At 37.7% G+C, this 22,304-nt stretch overlaps 2 protein-coding genes and 1 long non-coding RNA gene across 8 annotated transcripts in view; 1 reads left to right on the top strand and 2 right to left on the bottom strand.

Annotated features, from left to right (window-relative positions):
* The window catches only part of CFAP44 (cilia and flagella associated protein 44), a 126,414-nt gene extending 126,098 nt beyond the window's left edge, over positions 1-316 (bottom strand). The window contains exon 1 of the mRNA XM_049105150.1: positions 183-316. The gene's annotated coding sequence lies outside the window, so the exon portion shown is untranslated. The remainder of the gene's footprint in view (positions 1-182) is intronic.
* LOC125754219 (uncharacterized) lies at positions 9-21,543 on the top strand. Its single transcript, XR_007407876.1, has 2 exons — positions 9-189; positions 21,467-21,543. It is a non-coding gene; the product is annotated as an uncharacterized LOC125754219 (long non-coding RNA).
* SPICE1 (spindle and centriole associated protein 1) overlaps positions 5,139-22,304 on the bottom strand; it is a 57,658-nt gene continuing 40,492 nt past the window's right edge. For 5 of the 6 annotated variants that reach the window (XM_049105171.1, XM_049105170.1, XM_049105173.1 and 2 more), the window contains 8 exons: positions 21,392-21,539; positions 20,304-20,528; positions 19,351-19,506; positions 13,457-13,947; positions 10,895-11,078; positions 8,079-8,181; positions 7,026-7,113; positions 5,139-5,866 (listed from right to left, as the gene is read on the bottom strand). In XM_049105171.1, coding sequence (XP_048961128.1) covers positions 5,813-5,866; positions 7,026-7,113; positions 8,079-8,181; positions 10,895-11,078; positions 13,457-13,947; positions 19,351-19,506; positions 20,304-20,528; positions 21,392-21,539 — 1,449 coding nt within the window. In that variant the 3' untranslated portion in view covers positions 5,139-5,812. The remainder of the gene's footprint in view (positions 5,867-7,025; positions 7,114-8,078; positions 8,182-10,894; positions 11,079-13,456; positions 13,948-19,350; positions 19,507-20,303; positions 20,529-21,391; positions 21,540-22,304) is intronic. The other variant, XM_049105174.1, reaches the window with a different exon arrangement.

Genomic DNA, 22,304 nt, shown 5'->3' on the forward strand with positions numbered 1-22,304 from the left:
GGGGGCGGTGGGGGGGCTCCGGGAGCCCTGGGTCTCCAGGCGGGGCCCGGGCTGCGGCCGGACGGAGGAGCCCAACACTCCATCAGCTTGTGACCCCGCTTTGCGTCTGTGTCAAGCTTATATTATAATTATCCCAAGTATTCTATATTGGTAAACGAAAGGACCTTTGGATACTTAGCTACCTGCCCGGTAAGTTGAAAATTAGCCTAAAGGGGCCGTGATCGCACACGATCATCCGCAAAGATACACCACGAAGCCTTTTTTCTTTCGTTATTTTCCGCTGTTGCCCCTGTTGGCTTCTACGAGGAAATGATTTTATGTCGTGGGAGCCTTGGACTCCCGAGGCCCGGCGAGCAGGTATAGGCCTTCCTGCACGGACTCGTGGCCCTGCAGCTGGCCCTGGGCTGCGCTGTGCTGCAGCCGCCCTCGGTACTGGAAGCTTAAGTACCTGAGGTCACTGGCTACCACACACTGCGTTAAAACCACCATATTGTCCACGTGAAACTACTATTACCCTGTATGGTAACGAACTGGAATTTAAATAAAAACTTTAAGAAAAACCGGCTACAATATTGCAATAAGTGACCAAGGAACTTTGCATGGAGAATACATAAAAAGGTTCTTAGAATTAAGAAAAAAGAAGGTGGGGACGCCTGGGTGGCTCAGGGCTTGAGTGTCTGTCTTCCTCTCAGGGTGTGATCCTGGGGTCCTGGGATGGAGTCCCACATCTGGCTCCCTGCATGGAGCCTGCTTCTCCCTCTGCCTGTGTCTCTGCCTCTATCTGTGTCTCTCATGATAAATGGAATCTTGAAAAAAAAAAGAAAATCCTGACAACTTAATTTTTCAAATGGGCAAAGGACTTTGAATACTTGCTTCACTATATCAAAGGTGTGGAGTGGCCAGTAAACACAGTAGTGCTCTGGGAGAGGCACACCAGAGTACACATACACTGCACCCACCAGAATGCAAAAAATTTTAAAAACTGCCAGCACCCAATATGGAAGATGTGCAGCCATTGGAACTCACATAATGCTGGTAAAAATGTAAAATAGCACGACTTTGGAAGATCATTTGGAAGGTTCTTTAAAAGTTTAGCATATACCAAGACATTCCATGCCCAAAAGAAACAAAAACTTACGTCCATACAAAGGGGGACATAATATTCATAGCAGCTATATTCACAATAGCCAAAAACTGGAAACTCAATGGCCATTGACAGGTGAATGGATAAATATCCGTTCTATGGAATACTACTCAGAAGTAAAAAGAAGAAATGGATACATACAACATGAATCTCAGTTATGGTGAGTCAAAGAGCCAGACACAAAACAGTCCCAGGTCCGATTCCTTTTAGATAAAATGTAAACAAATCTATGATGACAAAAAGCGCATCACTGGTTGCCCAGGGCTAGGGCAAAGGGAGGGATATACTTTAGAGACAGGAAGAACCTTTGGAGATGATAGAAATGGGTCTTGTGATAGTAGTTTCATCTGCCAAAAGCCAATGAATTATTCTCCTTAAATTTAGATGCAGTTAATACCTAAAACACTACCTTCACTGTTATTAAATGATATACCCAGGGTGTCTGAAGAGTCAGGAAACATAGGATAAACTTATTTTTAAACAGCATATTATATTTTCAATGTTCTCAACATTTTTTTTTTTCACTTCCAAACATCTTCAGGTGAAGTACCTCTAAATTTAAAGCATTGGGTCCAAGTGTTAATCTGAGAAAACCACAAAAAATTCACTACGTAATATCTCAAAAAACACAGAGGAAATAGTGTATTTATTCGCACACCAAAAAAACTGGCAGTCATCATTACTGAATGCTTTTTGTGAGTTAGGTCTTGTTCTTAACATTTTTACATAACATGTCTGACTCTCAAATGTGAAAAATAATTAATTTATCCAGGGACACAGCCCAAATGGCAAAAATGGCATTGGAATCCAAGCTTTGGATTATTATGCCATTATGTGCTTGCAGCCATAGTCACTGTACTAAACCAACTATTTTTTTCTAAGTTAGGAAGAGTTCAACAATTATTTTTTAAAAAGAGGGTGGCTCAGCCTGTTAAGCATCGGACTCTTGCTTTCGGCTCGGGTCATGATCTCAAGCCCCATGGAGCCTGCTTACGATTCTCTCTCCTGAGATCCCTGGGTGGCTCAGCGGTTGAGCGCCTGCCTTCAGCCCAGGGCATGATCCTAGAGACCCGGGATCGAATCCCATGTTGTACTCCCTGTATGGAACCTGCTTCTTCCTCTGCCTGTGTCTCTACCTCTCTCTCTCTTTTACTCTGGGTGTCTCTCATGAATAAATAAAATCTTTAAAAAAAAAATTCTCTCTCCTTCTCTCCCCCTCTAGCCCCCACCTATGCCTCCCCCACTCACATGCTCTCTAAAAAAGAGAGCTTTGAGTCCTGGCTTTGCTTCATATACTCTGACATTAAGCAAATTATTTCACCACCAGAGCTCAATGTCCTCATCTAGAAAAGGGAAGTGGGTGGCATTCAAACATGTCTGTTTTACTTGAGACCTTAATGAGATATTGGGGATACTTCAGCTCAGCACAGTGCCCACCACAGCTATGGCTCAATAGATTGCTGTTATAATTATGGTGCTTCCATACCATGCTCACTATAAGATAGCAGCATAGTGCAGCCTTTGTAAAAAGACTTCCTATGTCCCATCCCAGGGCCCCCATGTCCAAGTTGTGTGACTTAGAGAGGATACTTACCTCCTTGTACCTCAGTTTCTTCACCTGCAAAAGGAGAATAGTATCTACCTCATAAAGGTATCGTAAACTCATGAAAAGTGGCTAAAACAGTGCCTGGCACTGTAAATAATTATTAAATTCTGCTAACTTAAATGGTCTCCCTATACAGCACAGGAATGATTGTATCATTAACTGTGGATCTGATCATCACTCTAGTTTCTCTCCCAAGCAATAAATATGGAAAACTGCCAATTTTATTAAAGTTTAGCAACTGATTAGCAGTTTCCTGGGGAATTTTTAAAATTTTACTATTTTTCAAAGATTTTATGTATTTACTTGAGAAAGAGAGAGGGAGAACACAAGCAGGGGGAAAGGCAGAGAAAGAGAGAGAAGCAGGCTCCATGCGGAGCAGGGAACCCCAGGACAGGCTCAATTCCAGGACCCTGGGATTGTGACCTGAGCTGAAGGCAGCTGCTTAACAGACTGAGCCACCCAGGCACCCCTAGGGCATTTTGGAGAAGTCCTATGTTACCCAAAATCTTGAGTCTAAACACAAGAAATACAAGTAATCTGAGTTTGAACTGGAAAAGTGAATATGAATGTAGTATATCATCAAATATAGCAGAGTTCACCCCTCTGCAATGCTGTATCTGGAGCATGCATCAGAATCACGAGGGGCTTATTAAAACAGACACCAGAGTTTCTGATCAATGGATCTAGGTTAGGGCCCATGAATTTTCATTTCTAACAAGTACCCTGGTGATCCTGACACTGCTGGTCAGAGTTCATACTTTGAGACCCACTGGTGCAGTTGGCTCTGAATGCTGATAAAGAGGGCCCAAAGTAGTGTAATTAAAACCCAACATGCACAATTTATGATTTGGGGATGATAAATATCTTCATAATGTTTCCCAGGCTTCGCTAACTTAACTGATGGAGTCATCTGAGTAGATGTACTGGAATCATCTGAGGAGGTTTCTTAAAATGCTGCTGTATATGCCCTGCCTCCAGAGTGTTAAGTTACCTGGTCTGGAGTGAGACTTGGGCTACGGGAACTTTAGAAGGTCCCTATGTGAGTCTAATGGCAGTCAAAGCTGAGAAGCACTGCTTTAGAAAGCCTAAGACAGCAAGCTCTTTTCTCTGTATCTATTATTCTTGAAGTTTTTTAAATCTACTTTTGAAGCTTACCAACAAAAACAAGTATTAGCAGGATGGATATTTAAATTATCAGTTCCACAGGTTGCCAGTGAGCACTGGTTCTCAACTCTGGCTGCACATTAAACCACCTTAAGCAGCTTTTTAAAATGTCATGTCAAGGGCTCACTCCCCAAGTAAACAGTTTGGTCTTTTTCAATGCTCTCAAAGTTGAGAATCATTGCTTTTAAAGTTTAAAGGAATATAAGGGAAAAAAGGAAAGGGCCAACCAATTAAATATTAAGAAAAAGATAAGTCCAAAGGATGCATTCACACGAAATCTTGCCATTTGCAATAACGTGGATGGAACTAGAGAGTAGTATGCTAAGCCAAGTCAGCCAGTCAAAGACAAATACCACATGATCTCACTCACACATGGAATTTAAGAAACAAAACAAACGAGCAAAGGGAAAAAAGAAAGAGAGAGGCAAACCAAGAAACATATTCTTAACTTCAGGGAACAAAATGATGGTTATCAGCATGGAGGTGGGTGGGGGGGATGATGAGATAGGTGATAGGGATTAAGGAGCACACTTGTGAGGAGGACCCGGTGATGTAGGTACATGCTGAATCACTATATTGTATACCTGAAACTAATATTACATTGCATGCTAACTAGCTGGAATTTAAATAAAAACTTCAAAAAAATTTTTAAAAAGGAATGTATTCACAAACCAAGCAGATAACTTGACATTTCAATAATATTAGGAATGGTATTAAAATGGTTTTATATTCCAGACAGGGATAGTATTTATTAAATACCAAGTTTCAAAAAAGTGCAATAAAGATGGAAAAATCTGCAATAATGCAAATGAATATAGATGACTTCATGTAAATATAATCAATGATAACAGAGAAAAATTTTATTTTTGCCACCACAATGAAGAGGAGCAAATAAAAGTTGCAAAGGACACTTCCATAGAATAGGAATAATTGCAGGAGGAGGGAATTGAGAAAATTCCCCAAGTAGTTTCAATGTGTTTCCCTGCCCTACTCCCTACTATACCAGGTTGAGAATTCCTATCCCACAGTGAAAAGACAGAGATCATTTAAAAAGCAATTTTAAAATAAAAACCATTGTCTGTCTAAAATTGCTTTTTAAACAGGTGCCTTGAAGAAAACTACCCTGAATGTGTAGTAGATTCAAGGCTTGGAAAGCTGACAGCAACCTTCAGTACCCATTTCTGTTTCAAACACTAAATATACCAATAAATCAATGTTACTGCATTTAGAAATGAGCTATGATCATTATTTATTTGATATATACTACCATTATTGATTACATTTTCACATTTAAAGACTATAGAAGAATTTTATAATATATACACCACTCTGAACTGCATAAGCAAATATAAGCAAATGCTCCCACACCTACTTTTTAAAGCTGTACATTCCACTTGATGGAAAAAGCCACAGACAATAGTGACCTCCCTCCCAAAATGAAATCAAAGGGAATGTTAAATTTTTCTGAAAACCAGACTTTAATGACTAAATGCCATTTTACTATGTTATATGCAAAACGACTTAATTCTTCAGAAAAAAAATAGAATCCATCATTTAAGATATACTAGACCAAAAAACTTGAAAAAAGATGACAAAGGTAAAAATGTTTTACTCAGAAAAATTTTACAATATTTATGAAGTTATTAAAATATAAAACTTCAACTTTCCTATAGTCAAAATTTTATTAACATGTTGTACATTGTTAGTTGTTGGAAATTTCTTTGAAAAGATCCAAGATTTAAATAGTTGCTTTATTCTTTGTTTCTTAAGTACTCAGTCACAAGAACTTTGCAGGTTTTATCTAAAAGGACATGAAAACTTGAAAGCAGGAGCCGGGAAAAGGGAGTGGAAGCTCAAGAATATACTACTGAAAATAAAATCTGTACAACTATCTTTACTTATGACACGTGGGTAGAAAGAGCAAACCAGCCTTCTTCGTTCTGTTTCTCAATCTGTTGAACAAAGATGCAAGATGGATTTAGAAAGTAATCAGAAACATAAGCCCATCAAGGTTTACAATTATTTAGACCAAGTACATACAACCAAAATTATCCAAGTTCATCAAATGGTACCGAAAATTAAATTGCTACTGGCAGTTTTTATTCTCTAAGAGTCATTCCAAATAACTGATTCCCTGATCAACAAATCCCCTTACTGATAGAGGAAACTTAATTTTTAAATAAAGGATAAATCTAGTATTATAGGTACAACTCTTTAAAATAACAAAGCTATTTGATCATAGTATATTAAATTTATTACTAAATTTCAGAAACTATCAAATTATATAAAATAATCTACTTCAAAACTTTTTCAGGGGCACCTGGGTGGCTCAGCTGGTTAAGTGTCCAACTCTTGATTTCCGCTCAGGTCATGATCTCAGGATTGTGGGATCAAGCCCCACATCAGGCTCTGCACTCAGCAGGGAGTCTGCTTGAGGTTCTCTCTTGGCTCCCTCTACTCCTACCCCCACTTGCACTCTCTCTCAAATAAATAAATCTTTAAAAAAAATTGTTTAGGATATAAGAAACCGCAAAAGACAAATCATCTATTGCTAGATAATTGGGATATCTGAGATTATCAATTAATCTGGGTTATAAATATTCAATATTTACTGAAGCATTTACTATTTGGTCTAATCTACAGCAAATCAGAACTCATGAAGAATATATATGACATTGATTACCCACAGCTTCTCTAACCAGTGGCACACTCAGATACAGCTTACTAGGGTAAAGTGACAAGGAGAGTGGCTCACACAGCCACAGCAAGCACTGAGGGAACCAATATCTCAGTTTATCTACTACTTCAAGGCACACCTGTATGTCCTGCTGCATTACTGGAATGCTCTGCATGAAACAAGTAATTTCCAGGGTATGGAATCCTATTGAATTTTATCTTATTCCTTAGCTATCCCAGAACAAAAAAGAAACTATTTGGCTTAATGTTTTTTTTCTAGGAAAGGTGAATTAGAAATTCCTTTCTTCTGAGAATTTTATGTCACCTTTAGGATAACAAGAATAATTGATTAGAATGGAAATCACTAAACCAGCCACTTTCCCCTCCACTCTTCTGACTCCTACACACATTTCACAATTACATTTTATCACATACCTTTGCTCTTGGATTAACAGGTGTGAATCGCCCACTTCCTGTGGTGGCGTTTAATGGAGAACAAGAATTACTAGTAGCCCCTGATGATCTATTCATGAGAAATAAAAGAGAGTGGGAGAGTGATCTACCATCATTAACCTTCAAAAATTATATAAGACTGACAGATCTCAGTATTGGCAAGAGCCTGAAAAAGAATGGCTGAGTTAGGTCCAAATGAGGTCAATTACTTGTAACATATCTTTACCAACCGAAGTTTTTTGTTTTGTTTTTTTTAATTAATAGACTTCCTTTTTTAGAGTAGTTTCAGGTTTACAAAAAGACTAAGCATAAAGTACAGAGAGCTTTAATATAAGCCTCACCTCCCCCACACAGTTTCCCCTATTATTAACACCTTGCATCAGTCTGCTACATTTATCACAACTGATAATACTGATATATTATTAATTAAATATTCATAGCTCACATCAGGGTTCTCCCTTTTGTTATACATTCTATGGGTTGTGACAAGTGTATAATGATAATATCCACCATTTTTTAACATTAAAGATGAAATCTGCATGTGCAGGGGTAGGAGAAGAGCCAGGCTGGAAGAGTAAAGAGCCTGAGAACAGCAGTGCAGTGTAGTGGTGAGTAGAGTGTGGACTCAAGAGCCAGGTCTGTCCTCAGTGCCACCATTTCCCAACCATGTGACCCCTCTAGGCAAACCACACAATTAGCTCAATGAACTTCAGTTTCATTTACTGCAAAGAGAAAAAATACCACTTGTCAATTTATCTGCCCTGTCATATGTTACCTTGTAATTTTATAACCCATAAACTGCTCTATGTTTTATTATCTTATTTTTGTTGTCAATAGCCAACTCACGCTGTTCTACATAAAGCCTGTTCCTCACTCCTCATCTTTTTCCCCAGAAATTCTCTTTTCCAATTACTTTATTTCTCTACAGAAGTGGGTCTGTCTGAACCTAAGTCAGATACCCTGTACTTTCACAAAGAGAATGAATCATACCACATTCTTGATTTCTTTAAGTAACTATGCACATTGTAACCCTACCTTCTTGTATTTATCCCACTGGTAGGAGAGATAGTACTGCATTTTGAGCTTTCTGGGGCTTCTGCTCCTGGAATAGATACCTCAATTGTCTTCTTTCCTCCTTCTAAAATATAAAAACAAATATTAGTTTCATTATCTTTCATTAAAATAAAAGTAAAAATTTAACTTGATTTCTATCTTACTGCAAATTTCACATTATAAATTTGGAGGTTCTTTCTATATTTTCATTATGGCCCACAGACACCCTTGAAGAATTTTTTTCAAAATGAACTGTGAGACAAGAAGCTTTAGTTACTAGTGTCAATTCAGTAGCATGCCAGTTCATAGAAAGCCAGAACCTTCAGACAAGTAGTATCATGTCAGATCTGGAAGTGATAAACAGAAATTAAGAGCTAGCCCTAAAAAACTTGAGATTTTTGTCAAAAGCAGCTTACAAATTTTCAAAAAAATTAAGTTTTTAAGAAAAAGGAAAATTTCTTAAGTCATTCAATTAAACTTTAAAACCTCTAAATCTGGGCAGCCCCAGTGGCGCAGCGGTTTAGCGCCGCCTGCAGCCTAGGGCGTGATCCTGGAGACCCGGGATCAAGTCCCACATCGGGCTCCCTGCATGGAGCCTGCTTCTCCCTCTGCCTGTGTCTCCGCCTCTCTCTCTGTGTGCCTCTATGAATAAATAAATAAAATCTTTAAAAAAAATAAAGTAAAATAAAACCTCTAAATCTATTATTAGATTCCTAAAGGCATTAACTTAAGAGGGGAAAGTTGGCTGAAGAGCTTATATAGCCATTGGCAAGTATAACTGTTCATTTTCAATATTTCACAAGTAGGTTATCAATTAAGAAATATTTACTGTCTACTAATCAAAGACTTAAAGTCTATTCTGGGCAGTTTCAGAGAGGCTCCTATGAATCGCTACTAAACACCTGTGATTTCCAGGGCTTTAGTGGGTAATGAAACCATGTTTCATTGTATAACATATTCCTCCATTACCCTAGAAAACAAAAGAGGTTTTGCATGGCATATGATTTTTTATATCTTTATCATCACAGCTCACAAAGGTACCCATGAAACCAAGAATTTTACTTTTAAAAAGGAATATCTTATAAACCTAGAATGAAAAGAACACAGGTTGCAAATTTACCAGTTTGCTTTAGAACTTCAGACAAATCACTTAACTTCTTTTCCCTCAGTTTACTAATGTATCAAATAGCTATAATATGAACTCTGTCTACTTTCAGGGTGTGTGGAGAACTAAATAAGATAATAGAAATAAAAGTACCTTTAACCTTAAAGAACAATTGAAATAGAAGATGTTAAATGTAATTACAAAATTATTCTTAAGAGTGATTTGCTTTATTCTTCTTCATTGTACTTTAGCACTAACATTATCTTATAATGCTGGACAGGGATTTGTCCTGTTTGAAGCAGTTTCCCCAGGGCCCAGAGCAGGGTGGCAGGTAATAGATGTTCAAAGGTATTGGGTAATTTAATGTATTTATTCTAATCAGAAGTTGCCTCTAGGCTTCATGACTATGAAAAATAGCAGACAAAGCTGTCATTTGAAGAAGTCTAGGATAAACAAAGAGAAAGGGCCCTGGGGAACTGCATAATCAGTCATTTTCCAGTAATTTTCAAAAAAAGTCTGCTTTCTAGGTCTGAAGTTTCAAAAAAGAAATGATTTGTAACTGAGAGAAAAAGTCTTATTGGCAAAGGAGAGGTGGGTGGGAGGATGGTGAAACAGGTAAAGGGGATTAAGAATACACTAAGTAATCCCTGAGTAATGTGTAGGATTGTTGGGTCATTATATGGTACACCTGAAACTAATATAACACTGTATGTTAATTATACTGGAATAAAAAATGTTTTTAAAGTCTTATTGGCAAATACCTTAAAGACAGCCTATTTCAACCAGCCTCAGGACAGATGAATCCCTCTAAAACACCAACACTTGAGCACCTCAGGGAACACATCACTTACTGATATAATTATTTTCTATTCCTCACAATTAGAAATTTCTTTTATACTGGGCCAAAATTAGTCTCTCTATAGCCTGCATGCAGCTCTCTTCCTTGAGGGTCTTAGTAATTCAATTTTTGCCAAAGAACAACTTAAGATCTACTTCATTTCTTCAATGCCTTTTTGAATGTAAATATTATGACAACTAGGGCAGCGCTGGTGGCTCAGTGGTTTAGCACCGCCTTCAGCCCAGGGCCTGATCCTGGAAACCCGGGATCGAGTCCCATGTCAGGCTCCCTACATGGAGCCTGCTTCTCCCTCTGCCAGTGTCTCTGCCTCTCTCTCTATGTCTCTCATGAATAAATAAATAAAAATTTTAAAAAATATATTATGACAACTCATTTTTTGGTTACGATTCTATTACTCAGAATCCCCTCTAGTTTTCCCATTTCCATATGTAATAACAGAATGGAAAGTTTAATTCACAAATGAAAATGTTTTAATTGGTTTTAACAAAATAACTTGTAATTTGTTTCTGATGAAATTCCAAATTATCATTTTGATTCTAATGTTTTATATTCAGCCACTGCATATGTCCTAAGTGAATCATATGCTGTAATGAATTGCATTTACACACTGGGCAACGTGGGAACTCATACACCAAAGATTAACTACAGGCACCATGGAACAGCTTTCTACCAGGAGACTGGCCTTCTGTGACTTAGGTCTGTTTCTTTCTATGTAAAACTGAAAGCACTGAAATATATGCTTTGAGATTTCTTTCAGCTTAATATATACTTGCAAAATCAAGAAAATGAAAACTCTCATGTATCTGACTTTGAAATTATGAATTTGTGACCAACCAGTCCATGCTCTGAGAGGTGACAGAATGGGTGATACTGTTGGAGAGGAAAGATTCAAACCAATAAGTTTCTGCTGCTCTATTAACTGCAAGAGTTTTCCACGAGCCTCCATACTCTGCCGATTCAATTCTGCAATCCGTTCCTCCATGCTACTTGGTATTAGAGGTTGTGCTGCTGGAAAAGTCTAAAGGGGGGGAGGGGGCACAAATTCCACATTAAAAATAATCCACATAATTTTGACTTTTTGTAAAAATTAACTCTTCCACTAAGAGCCAGCTAGTTACTCTTCGCATCCCTTACTATATGTATACTTGAATAATAGGCAAAGAATAAAATCTACAAGTCATTTAGTGGAAAAACTAGGACTCAAGTAAAGGGATACTAAGCCTCCTGATACTGGTACCATGTAAGCCCTCTAGTCCCTCTGTCCACAGAGAGAGAGTGTCTGTGGGACAAAGCTTTCCTGCTTTGAGATGTCAGACATCTCTTCATGTTTGCTGAGGTACACAAAAGATCACATTAGCAAAGACAGTTCTGCTAACGATCCAACTTCTAAGAAACAGGTCTATTAATGATAGATCTGTGGTTTAAATGGAAATGTACAAAAAGGGATCTGCTGTACTTGAGAGATGCTTCTATCATCCCAATCATCATGCATGTACCATGAATTATTTGGCAAAGATTTCTGGGAATCTTATCATTCTTTTTAACCAGGGGTCAGCTTCCCCAAGCCATGGTTGGCCTCAGATACCTAATTTGAGAAAGAAGATGACTGGAAAGGAATATGAGAAGTGAAGTTAAAAAAAGCCACCCAAGGAATATAACATAAGTTTAATATGAAAATTCCTTATAATACAAAATCCATGGGATCCCTGGGTGGTACAGCGGTTTGGCGCCTGCCTTTGGCCCAGGGCGCGATCCTGGAGACCTGGGATCAAATCCCACGTCGGGCTCCCGGTGCATGGAGCCTGCTTCTCCCTCTGCCTATGTCTCTGCCTCTCTCCAATCTCTCTCTCTCTCTCTCTCTGTGACTATCAAATATAAAAAAAAAGAAAAAAGAAAAAAGAAAATTCCTGAGAGGAATGTATGTGTCATTCTTGATTTTTTCATTGAGTTACATATGTCCTTTTGGGAAAAAACAATTCCTAATAGAAATCACTAATTTGCAGCCTATGCCCATTAGTGAAAAAAAGATAGAAGCAAAACAGTTAAATTAAAGATCACTTTGTAATTCTGATCATGACAAAGAAGTGGTGAGGACAATCTATTATAATAGATCTATTATAATAGATTGTCCTCACTAGCCTGATTTATATACTAATTAGAAAAGTAGGCAAGCTCAGTTTTTAACTCTGTTGCCTTTTCAAAACCAAGAGTTAGTTACCTGTTTCAAATAATTGTCAAAACTGCAAACACAGAAATGCCTCCAATGACTCAAAATTAAGGCAATCTGTACTTACATCTATACCAATGGCTGCTTCCCACTCCTAATACTCCTTCCTGGCTCCTCTCTTAGCAGGCCCTTCTGAAGGTTATTCTGTGACTCCACACTCATTATACTGCCCTTATTTCCCATGACCCTGTGCTGACAGAGGTAGCCCTTATTTCCCATCCCCAACCCCTTCCTAAACTTCCTCATGAAAGCCCTCAATCTATCATTGGTAAAGCCTTTTATAGAAGCGTTCACCTCTGGAACCCTTAAACCATAAACCTGCTCAGCTCCTTCCCACTGCTAAAACACTGCTCCATTTCCTATTAGAACCTTGACAGGAACCACTCTGGCTCACTAAGGGGTAAAAGGAAGTCTCTCCCATCACTGGGATCAGCATGAGAACCTGTATTTAAACACTCCCCAGTTGGAATTCAGAATCCCTTTTCTCCCCACAAAGGAAATGAAGATTTGTTACCAGGTTAGCCTACAGTTTACTTAACTTCCAAAATTCCTGCACTATAATAAGAAGACTTCTGCTATTCAAAGTTTAAATATCAGTCCAGCACCTTATCAGAAATGCACAAGTACTATCTCAGAACTGCTCACTAAGAAACTGCATTTTAGCAATATCTCCAGATGATTCACATGAATATTAAAGTATGGCTTTAATAACCCTTTAAAACATTATTTCTATAGGAAAATGCATTCTGTGTCCTTAAAAATTAACTCCTTATGAATTGAGGGCCAGCTACACATAATTCTCTTGTAGGAGTCCCTGTAAGAGTAAAAAATGCTTTCAATTAAAATGTAGTTGTGTGGCAGACTTTCAACTCATACTAATTCTACATTTTATATTTATAACTTCATTCCCAGCTTTATTTCAGCTTTCCTCCATATTTTACCTGTGTCCTATTTTCCTCATTTTCTATTTTATATTGTCCTCTTGCTGCATGTGGTAAATAACTGATAAATAACTTTTCCTTATATTGTGATGAGGACATGACAAAGCATAAGCCTTCTAGTAGCAGCCTCAAAGATATCCAGGATCACTTCATATTCAGCCCTTACAGTGCTCCAGCAAAGTCCTTAAATTCCTAAATGTCCCTAATCAACCCTTCATTGGTACTCACTGTAGTCATGTTGCTCACATGACTTGTCTCTTGTTTGTTTAGTTCCCGAAGTCCATCCCCTTGCTCTCCTCCTGGTTCAATAATATTATTCAGATGTGCCTTGATAGCTGAATTCTGCAGTGTCAACTCAGCAATTCGTGTCAAGATGTCTTTTCTTTGTATTAGTGCCTCATTTGTTTTAAGCTGCTGCCCGTCTCCTAGTACTGGAGGCTCTTCTGAGAACTCGGGGACTCTGGCCTGCTGAGTGTTTGAATGGGAACCGCAGAAGGGCTGTGAAAGGTCAACAAAAGGAGCCTGGGCTTTGTTCTCCACATCTTCCCCCATGTGAGACACCCTCCACCTCTGAGTGAAGAGGTGATTCTCTTCGTTTGAATTCTGATTGTCTGTGCCAGTAGGTAAGGTGTTCTTTTCCCAATTTTGTTCTTTCTCAATTATTTCCACAGTTGGAGGAATTTGTGGGGCAGGACGAGTTTGAACAGTTCTCCTTAATACTGTAGATAAAATTAAAACAGAATAAACATGCATCATTTAGCTACAGATTGGCACTACAATCTTCTCATTACTCATCATGGTAGTCTGAAATATATTTCAATAGAAGGGTTTGACTCCTGAATGCCTAAATTATTTTAGGAGGGAATATACCAGCAATGCCACCTCAAACAATCAAATACAGAGACATTTATATTACTTAAGGCTTTATCAGTATCCTTGTTAAAAAGTCTGCCAAGTTAACATTTTAATACATGTATTAATTCATATCTGGGAATCCTGGGGGTGGAGGGAGTATGAATACCTAATGCAAACTGAAGATAGTGAGGAAAAGGCATCTCTGAAGAAGTAAAACTTAAAAATGAAATGATCACAAATGTGGCAGAAAGTGAGCAAAGAACATTACAGGCAGGGAGAATAACATACAGAACACCCCAAAATAGGAAAGAGGAAAGAAATGAGGCCACTTTAGTGTAACACAGCAACAAGGAAAAACTGGAAAAAGGGAGACTGGAGAGGTGTACAGAAACTATTTCTTACAGAACTTTTTAAGCCATGTTCGGAATTTTATAATTTAATCCATGAGCAATGAAATGTGGAGAAGATCCGGCAATGACCCAGTTTATATTTCTTAAATGCTGTGGTTGCTTGGAAGATCCAAGAAAGGAAGTAGGGAGACCAGTAAGCCATCATGGTGGTCTAGGAGAAAGATGATGATAACTCTGATGAAGGTATGTTGGCTATAGGGATGGAGCGAAGTAGATAAATTTGAGAAATTTTGGCAAGAGAACTAGGAGTGATGAACTGGAAGTGGGGAGTAAAGGAAACACACAGATCAAGATGGCACAAACAACTGTGTGGGTAATGATACGACTTACAGAGATGGAGAAGATAAGAACAGATTTGGGGGAAGAGACGTTATCAGTAGTTCCATTTTGAACAGGATAAGTTTAAGTGCCTGATGATTTATCCAAATATCCCTCCAAGCAGATGGACTCATGGGTCAGAAACTCAAGAGAGTTATCTAGGCTAATAAAACTGGAAATCACTGGCATATAGAAAGTACTGGAAGCAATGAAATTAGCTGAGATTATCTAGAGAAAAAGAATAGAATGAGAAAATAAACCAACACCAACAGAGGAAGAAGTCAACATCTAGAGCTGTATAAAGGAGGAGAAGCTAGCAAAGCAGACTGAAATGGAGCAGCCAGATAGCTTAGAGAAATATTATAAGAATGTGGTATGAAAGAAACCAAGAGGGAGTGGTTAACCATCTATAATACTACTGTAAGACCTAGAAACACAAAGACAAAAGAAAAGTACACTGGAGTCACTAACCTGGAAGCCATTAGATCCCTTAGCAAGAGTAGTTTAGGTAAAATGACCCAATAGGGAAAGAACTGGGGAGACAGAAGCTCCTAGTTCAAGACTACAGACTTGCCTTCTTTCCCGGACAAGGAAATAAATAAATAATAAATAAACCCACATCAGTAAAGATAATTGTCTAGGAAGACAGTCATTAGCAAATAAGATATTTCAACACATTTCTGGAAGACTAAAAGTGGGAAAGTGTATGAAAGAAGGAAATTGAACAGAAGCCACAGTTCAGACCATGTATATATTACAAGGACGCTATAGATGAAAGTCAGTCTTCCTGGGGGAAAGACTTTTAGGTCTTTCCTAGAAAGGCTGCTAGCTCAAAGCTGACCATACAGAGGGAGAAAGTGAGAAGCAGTATTGAAAATTGGAGAATAACTTGAAAGTTCATCTACTTTATGTTATGTCAGTCAGGCTGTGCTCATTACTTGCCCCATTCATCCTCAAAAGCAAAAGAACCTCAGCTCTTGGGAGAGCAAATATGGTAGCCCCAGTGGAACCTCTGGATCCTACTTACATACCATACAAGGAAGCCTGCAGTTTACAGAGCAGGTCCACATATACAAAGCAACTGCTGAAGGGAAAGTCTATTGGGAAATCAGACCTAGACCAACCTACACCATGGAAAAGAAAACGTATGCCAACCATCTGTAACATTCACTCTAGACATTTATTCATAACTATGATGGGCAATAAAGGATCACCAGACATGTATGGAAAATCAACAGCACAAAAGAGAAAAGCCAGGGTAGGAAAACAGAACAAAAGACTAAGAAGCAAAGGAAAATTCAGATACAGAAGATATGTAATAAAATTCTAACCGGTGGGGGCACCTGGGTGGCTCAGTGGTTGAGTGCCTGCCTTTGGCTCAGGTCGTGATCCCAGGGTCCTGGGATGGAGCCCCGCATCAGGTTCCCTGTGGGAAGCCTGCTTCTCCCTCTCCCTGTGTCTCTCATGAATAAATAAATAAAATCTTAAAAAAAAAAATTCTAACTGGTTACTCAGAAGAGAGTTTCTGGAAGATAATGCATTTGTAATAAGCATCAATAAAAACAGGACAACCAAACAATAAGAGAGGGCTCTTGCTTAGAAATTAAAAATATAATTTGGTGAAATTTTAAAAATCTAAAAAACAGGCTTGAATATAAAATGAAAAAAATCTTCCAGAATATAAGGAAGATATAAAACTAAATATATAAGAAAATGATCCAGAAGGTCAATATACAACTTTCTAAAACTGCAGAAAGTCATGTGTCTTCAAGTCCAAAAGATCTCACTGGTGCCTCATAGTGCAAGGAGAGAAAAAAGACATACTTAAAACAGCCTATGCAAGATCAGAATAAAAACAAAGGAATCCTAAAGCTCCCACAGAGAAAAAGTACGTCAAATACAAAGAAATAAAAGTTAGAGATTACACCATATATCTTAACTGCAACACAGATACTAAAAATCAGTAGAAAAATTCCTCTAGTTTCACAGGGTAAAAGATTATGGACCAAAATTCTATATCTAGCCAAATTATGAACCAAGTGTAATAGAAAAGTAAAAATATTCTCAGATTTTTAAGAACTTAGGGTTTACCTTCTATACACCCATTCTGATGATTTCATTCAGAAACTTGAGGGAGAAAAATCAAAGAAGAGGGAAAAAATGGGATCCAAGAAATAGTAGATACAACCCAGGAGTGTGACATTAGCAAGTCCCAGGATAAGAGGTGTGCAGTGGGCCCAGGGAGCAGTGTAGACTGGAGCAGGGGTCAAGAGCTTTGGGAAGGTATCTCTGGAAGGAAGGTGGACTCCATGCCACGGACTCTATAACTAAAGGACCAAAAGATATTATTCATATGTAAACAAGAGAGTTAAAGCACATCATTCTTGTGTAAACAAGAGGGTAAAAGCAATTTGAAACTCCAAGCAAAACAAAAACTGAAGGAGAAAGTCAGTATAAAATAAGAGAGCAACTGACCAAGTGAAATAAAGGAAATTCACTTTGATCTTTATACTGAGAACTTTCTCCTTCCTATGGCACAAAGCTAATAATAATAGATCGAGAAACAAAAAGCAGTCATTTGTTTGCAATTTTCAGTATCCATCTCTAGACAAGACACAGAAGACACTATTGTGGTAGTGGAACAATGTAATGTCACCCAACTGGATCTGGTAAAAGGAAAGACAGGCTGACTGAAGGTGGGAAGTGGAAGCAAAGGAAAGCAGAGCTGGTATCCCCATCTTTCCCAGCGGCAAGCCTGGAGATGCTGCATAAAGTTAACAAAGAAGAGAAAGTATTTGAAGTCACAAAGTTAAGCAACAGAAGAATTAAAAATTAAAATATAATCATCCAAATTAGATAGAGAAGGGAAGTAGGAGTTAATGTTAATTAAACCTTCTTATTTAATAAAGGACAGTCTATAATTATTGTGTAAAGCTGACATTTAAGAAAAAATATAAAAAATATTTTATGTCAATTATGGAGACCACCACAAGAGAAGCAGAAATCAAATTGCGAAAAAATGCTTCTCTCTTAGGGCAGGTCTAAAGATGAAAGAGGAAGAGACCTTTGTATGCGGCTTTTTTTAACCACATGAAAATATAAATTACAACTGACACTTGAAAATGAAATGAATAAGAGATAAGAAAATGGAAACAGCATACATAAACTACTCTTTCAAAAAGTATGGCTATAAAACTAAGAAGTCAATTAGTACCTAAAGGAAATGATGTATCATAGGAAATTCTAGAGCAATGCTGTCCATTATGACAGCCTCTGGCTATACGCAGCTATTCAAATTCAAATGCAAATTAATTCAAGTTAAATGAAATCAATAATTCAGTTCTTCAGTCACATTAGCCTCATTTCAAGTGCCCCTTGATGCTACTGGCTATCAGACTGAATAGAGCATAGAACATTTTCATGATCACAGAAAGTTCTATTGGACAGAGTTGTTCCAGAGCATAACTAAATGCTGATAAAGAGCCTTATGTATCTCCCACCTTTATCTACATGTTCAGCTTAACTGAACAATTCTTTATATGTGAGCATTCTAAATAAAATGTTAAAAATACGATGATAAAACTTCACCAATTAAGAATACACATTCGAAGGTTGTTCTATCTGCACACTCTAAAAGAAATGTGTGGAATTATTTTCATTGCAAACCTGCTAACAAAGGGTTGTCTATAACAGTCCCCAAATAATTTGTTTTAGTGAACATTTAGTCTACTTGTAATCAGAGTAAGAATATTTATGGTAATTGTTTCCTTAAAAGAACTTAAGGGAGGGGGATCCCTGGGTGGCTCAGTTGGTTAAGCGTTCAATTCTTGATCTCAGCTCAGGTCTTAAGTAGTTCAAGCCCCATGTTGGGCTCCATGCCTAGCACTTAAAAAAAAAAAAAAAAAGAACTTCAAGCTCTCTTACTATCACCAGTGGAAAATAATTTATAATATCTCAAAGAAATCATTAGGCAAGTTTATTAATACTAAAACATTTAGTATTAATAAACATTAGTAAACATTTGAAAGATTACTTTAAGAAATGAAAATCTAACCTGAACAGAAATCAGAACTGAAATCATATAATCCTAAATCTAGCCAGAGTTAATAATACTCTCTAGCCTCTAAAGAGGTAACACCAAATCACAGAACTGTAGAGCTAGAGGAATATTAAAGATAAAAGAAAAATCTCTCATTTTGGAGCTAGGAAAATGAATGCAGAGAAGGTAAGGGTCTTAGCCCCGCCTCCCCGCTAGTCATTAAATGGGCCAGCATTCTAGCACTTCTGACCCTCAGCCTAGCACTGTCTCCCTACCACAAAATCTTTCAGACTTTATAATCACATAATAAATGCCAAAACAAATTTTATAATGACAAGGACTTGTCATTTTCTTTAATCCTTACAGCCTCTTCATGTCCTTTATTGAAAAGAAGGTACAGAAAATCTGACCAAATTTGTAAGTTCCAATGACAATAAAACTTATTCTGTTTCCCTATGTGAGAATGTACACTATTTAAAGAAATAAAAATGGTGGGGCACCTGGATGGCTCAATGGTTGAGCGTCTGCCTTTGGCTCAGGTCGTGATCCCGGGATCCTGGGATGGAGTCCTGCATCAGGCACCCCACAGGGAGCCTGCTTCTCCTTCTGCCTATGTCTCTGTCTCTCTGTGTCTCCCATGAATAAATACATAAAATCTTAAAAAAAAAAAAAAAAAAAAAAAGAAAGAAAAATGTATGCAAATCAGGACTGAATAACATTTTTCTAAAAACACTGGAAGAGAGAGTCTAAGGTAGTTTTTTGATTGAAGAACTGTTTTGAAAATGAAAAAAAAAGGCTATATAGGTCCAGAAAAATTCATAGGTGGACAAATAAACACAATTTTCCAAACAATAAAGCATTCCATGGTACTTCTGAAGGCCATCCATTAGCCCCCAAGTTAAAAATCGCCGAGCCAAGGATTAACAATAAATTTTCAAAATTTTATTTTAAACTCTGTGTCCTACAAAGAGCAACCCTAAAGCTCTTTTTGTCTATCAACTTTCATTATAAACTTACCTCAACTGGCTAAGCTAAAAAGTTTCAAGGAGAAAGAGGTTAACAACCAGATCTGATTTACAAAATCCTTAAAAAAGTCAAGTTCTTACCTTTCCTTGGTTAAGCTTTCATTACTCTCTGGACTATAATCTCCTCATTTCTTACCCTTTCCTACACTCCTGGACCATAGGGAGAAAAGAATTTCCCTTACTGCACATTTTAATGTTGAGGCCTTTGATCCTTTGATCTGATTTAATATTTACAATGTCTAACAGAAGAGATACATAATGAAATTTCACCACAGGTATAACACCCGTGATATAAACAACCCTGAAAAATTCTCTTTTGGCTTCAGTATCTTCGAGAATTCTGCTTATTGGGAAACAATGGACACAACCTGATACATACATAAAAGCATAAAACAACAGCCACACAACTTGAGAAGAAGCCTGCTTACCGTCCTGCAAGGGGGAGAATCCGGAGCTGCTCTTCTGCCTGGGTGGTGTTAACAGCACAGCGGGCTCAAATACATGTGCTGGAAAACTGTTAGTCAGAGTCACGTTGTCCGGGGGAGCTGGCACCTGAGACAGTTTAACTGGCAAGTCTTCCTGTGCAAATTCCGCCACTTCTTCCCCTCTGAACACCAATGGCATGGAGACATTAGCATTTACAATGGGACCCTCTGAAGAAGAGAGAGGCTATCAGCACTTAAAGTGTGGACACATTGCAGGTATTTACACTGATGTGCAGTTCCACAGAAAGCAAAATCACACGGATTCTAGAGCCTTCACTTCCGAGGCCCTCGCCTCCTTTAGCTGTCACTCACAGGCAAGACTCCCAAGGGCCCAGCACAGGGAAGAGGAAGCTGTTTTTTTTGAGAAAAGCACTGACAGCCTTTAGTCCTTGAGACCTGCACTGGCCAGTGAGTTTCTCTCATGTAACTTAAATTTTTGTCAGCCACTTCTTAGAATCCCTCCTGAGAAAACACTCCTAAAGTGCATAAGATACTTGCCACACGTAGACATTCATCAAAGTATTACTTGGAAGCAAAAAACATGGTGAAGCCTAAATGTCCTATTCAGGCTCTGGCATATGATGGTACATGAAGAAAGGTTTTCCAAACATCATCACAAATGAACAGAAGTTACGAATTTCTAAAACTCAATATTTCTTTTTGTTTCCGAGACCATCTCCATTCCTCCTGAACCTGGCGAAAGTGCTGGCATTAAAGCCCCACTCTAGGAAGCAAATTCTGCTACTTTCTAGTGGTGTGATCTTGCTAAGCCTTGGTTTTCTCTTTGAGAAAGTAGAGATAACAAGGATACGTACTTCGTAAGACTATTATGAGGACTAAATGAGATAATACACATAAAACACTTTACAAATGCCTGGCAAAGAGCAGATACCCCATAAATCTTAGCTGGAAATAGTGATGGCGATTGTCACCTGACATTATATATGTATACATGACCAATAATATATAAGTTTATAGTTTTGTTTACTCTGTGTTTTAATACCAACCTGGGATAATAAGACCACGCTTACCTAGATTATCTATAATTTTTCTACTCGTGGATCCCCTTTCTGATGTCTGACTTTCTTTGTTGCTTTTTATCACAGGACAGTTCTTCATGGCATGTGTGAGTGATATAAGCTGCTCATCTGTTGTGACCATGTACTGCTGAAGTCTTGCCTGGAGAAAAAAAGAATGAAATAACATCATTGACATATCAGACATCAGACCATCACCTAGACATGTACAACTATATCATTACTTTACTCTAGGAACTTCGGATTTTCATTCAAATAGAATACCACATTTGTAAGAACACATAATCATAAATGTTTTAAAAGTCCTATGACAGAGGAATGGGTAAATGTATAATGGAATATTATTAATTAATAAATACACTGCTACAACAATAAGAATTAACCTCTTTACAGGGCTTTTGATCTGTAAAACCTCTTTATATAAATGGTATCAACGGATTCAAGCTACCTCAAGAGACAGGTATATCAAGTAGAGGAAATTTAACAGAATATTTTACAGGCATTTAAACTGATAAACATGACCCTGTAAGAATTTATGTAATGTATATAAATAATGTTAACAAAAATTATCTATACAGAGATAGGAAATATTATACACACATACATACACACACATATATGTATGTATATATATGCATATATTTATCCAAAATGTACAGGCATTTAATAAAAACAGATATCAGAAGTCAGAAGGATTATTAGTGGGACTACTAAATGAAGAATACTATACAATTTCATATCAGTCCAAATTTTTTCCCAAATTCCACACTCATCTCCAGTGCCCACTCAGCATCTCCATCTAGAACTCACATATAGGCTTCTCAAATTTAACATGTATAAAACCAAACTCTCCCTGAACATCCTCACCTCATTAGCAGCAACTCCATCCTTCTAAATGCTCAGTCTG

The sequence above is a fragment of the Canis lupus genome, chromosome 33 (assembly GCF_003254725.2).
Source record: "Canis lupus dingo isolate Sandy chromosome 33, ASM325472v2, whole genome shotgun sequence".
Taxonomy (NCBI): Eukaryota; Metazoa; Chordata; class Mammalia; order Carnivora; family Canidae; genus Canis; species Canis lupus.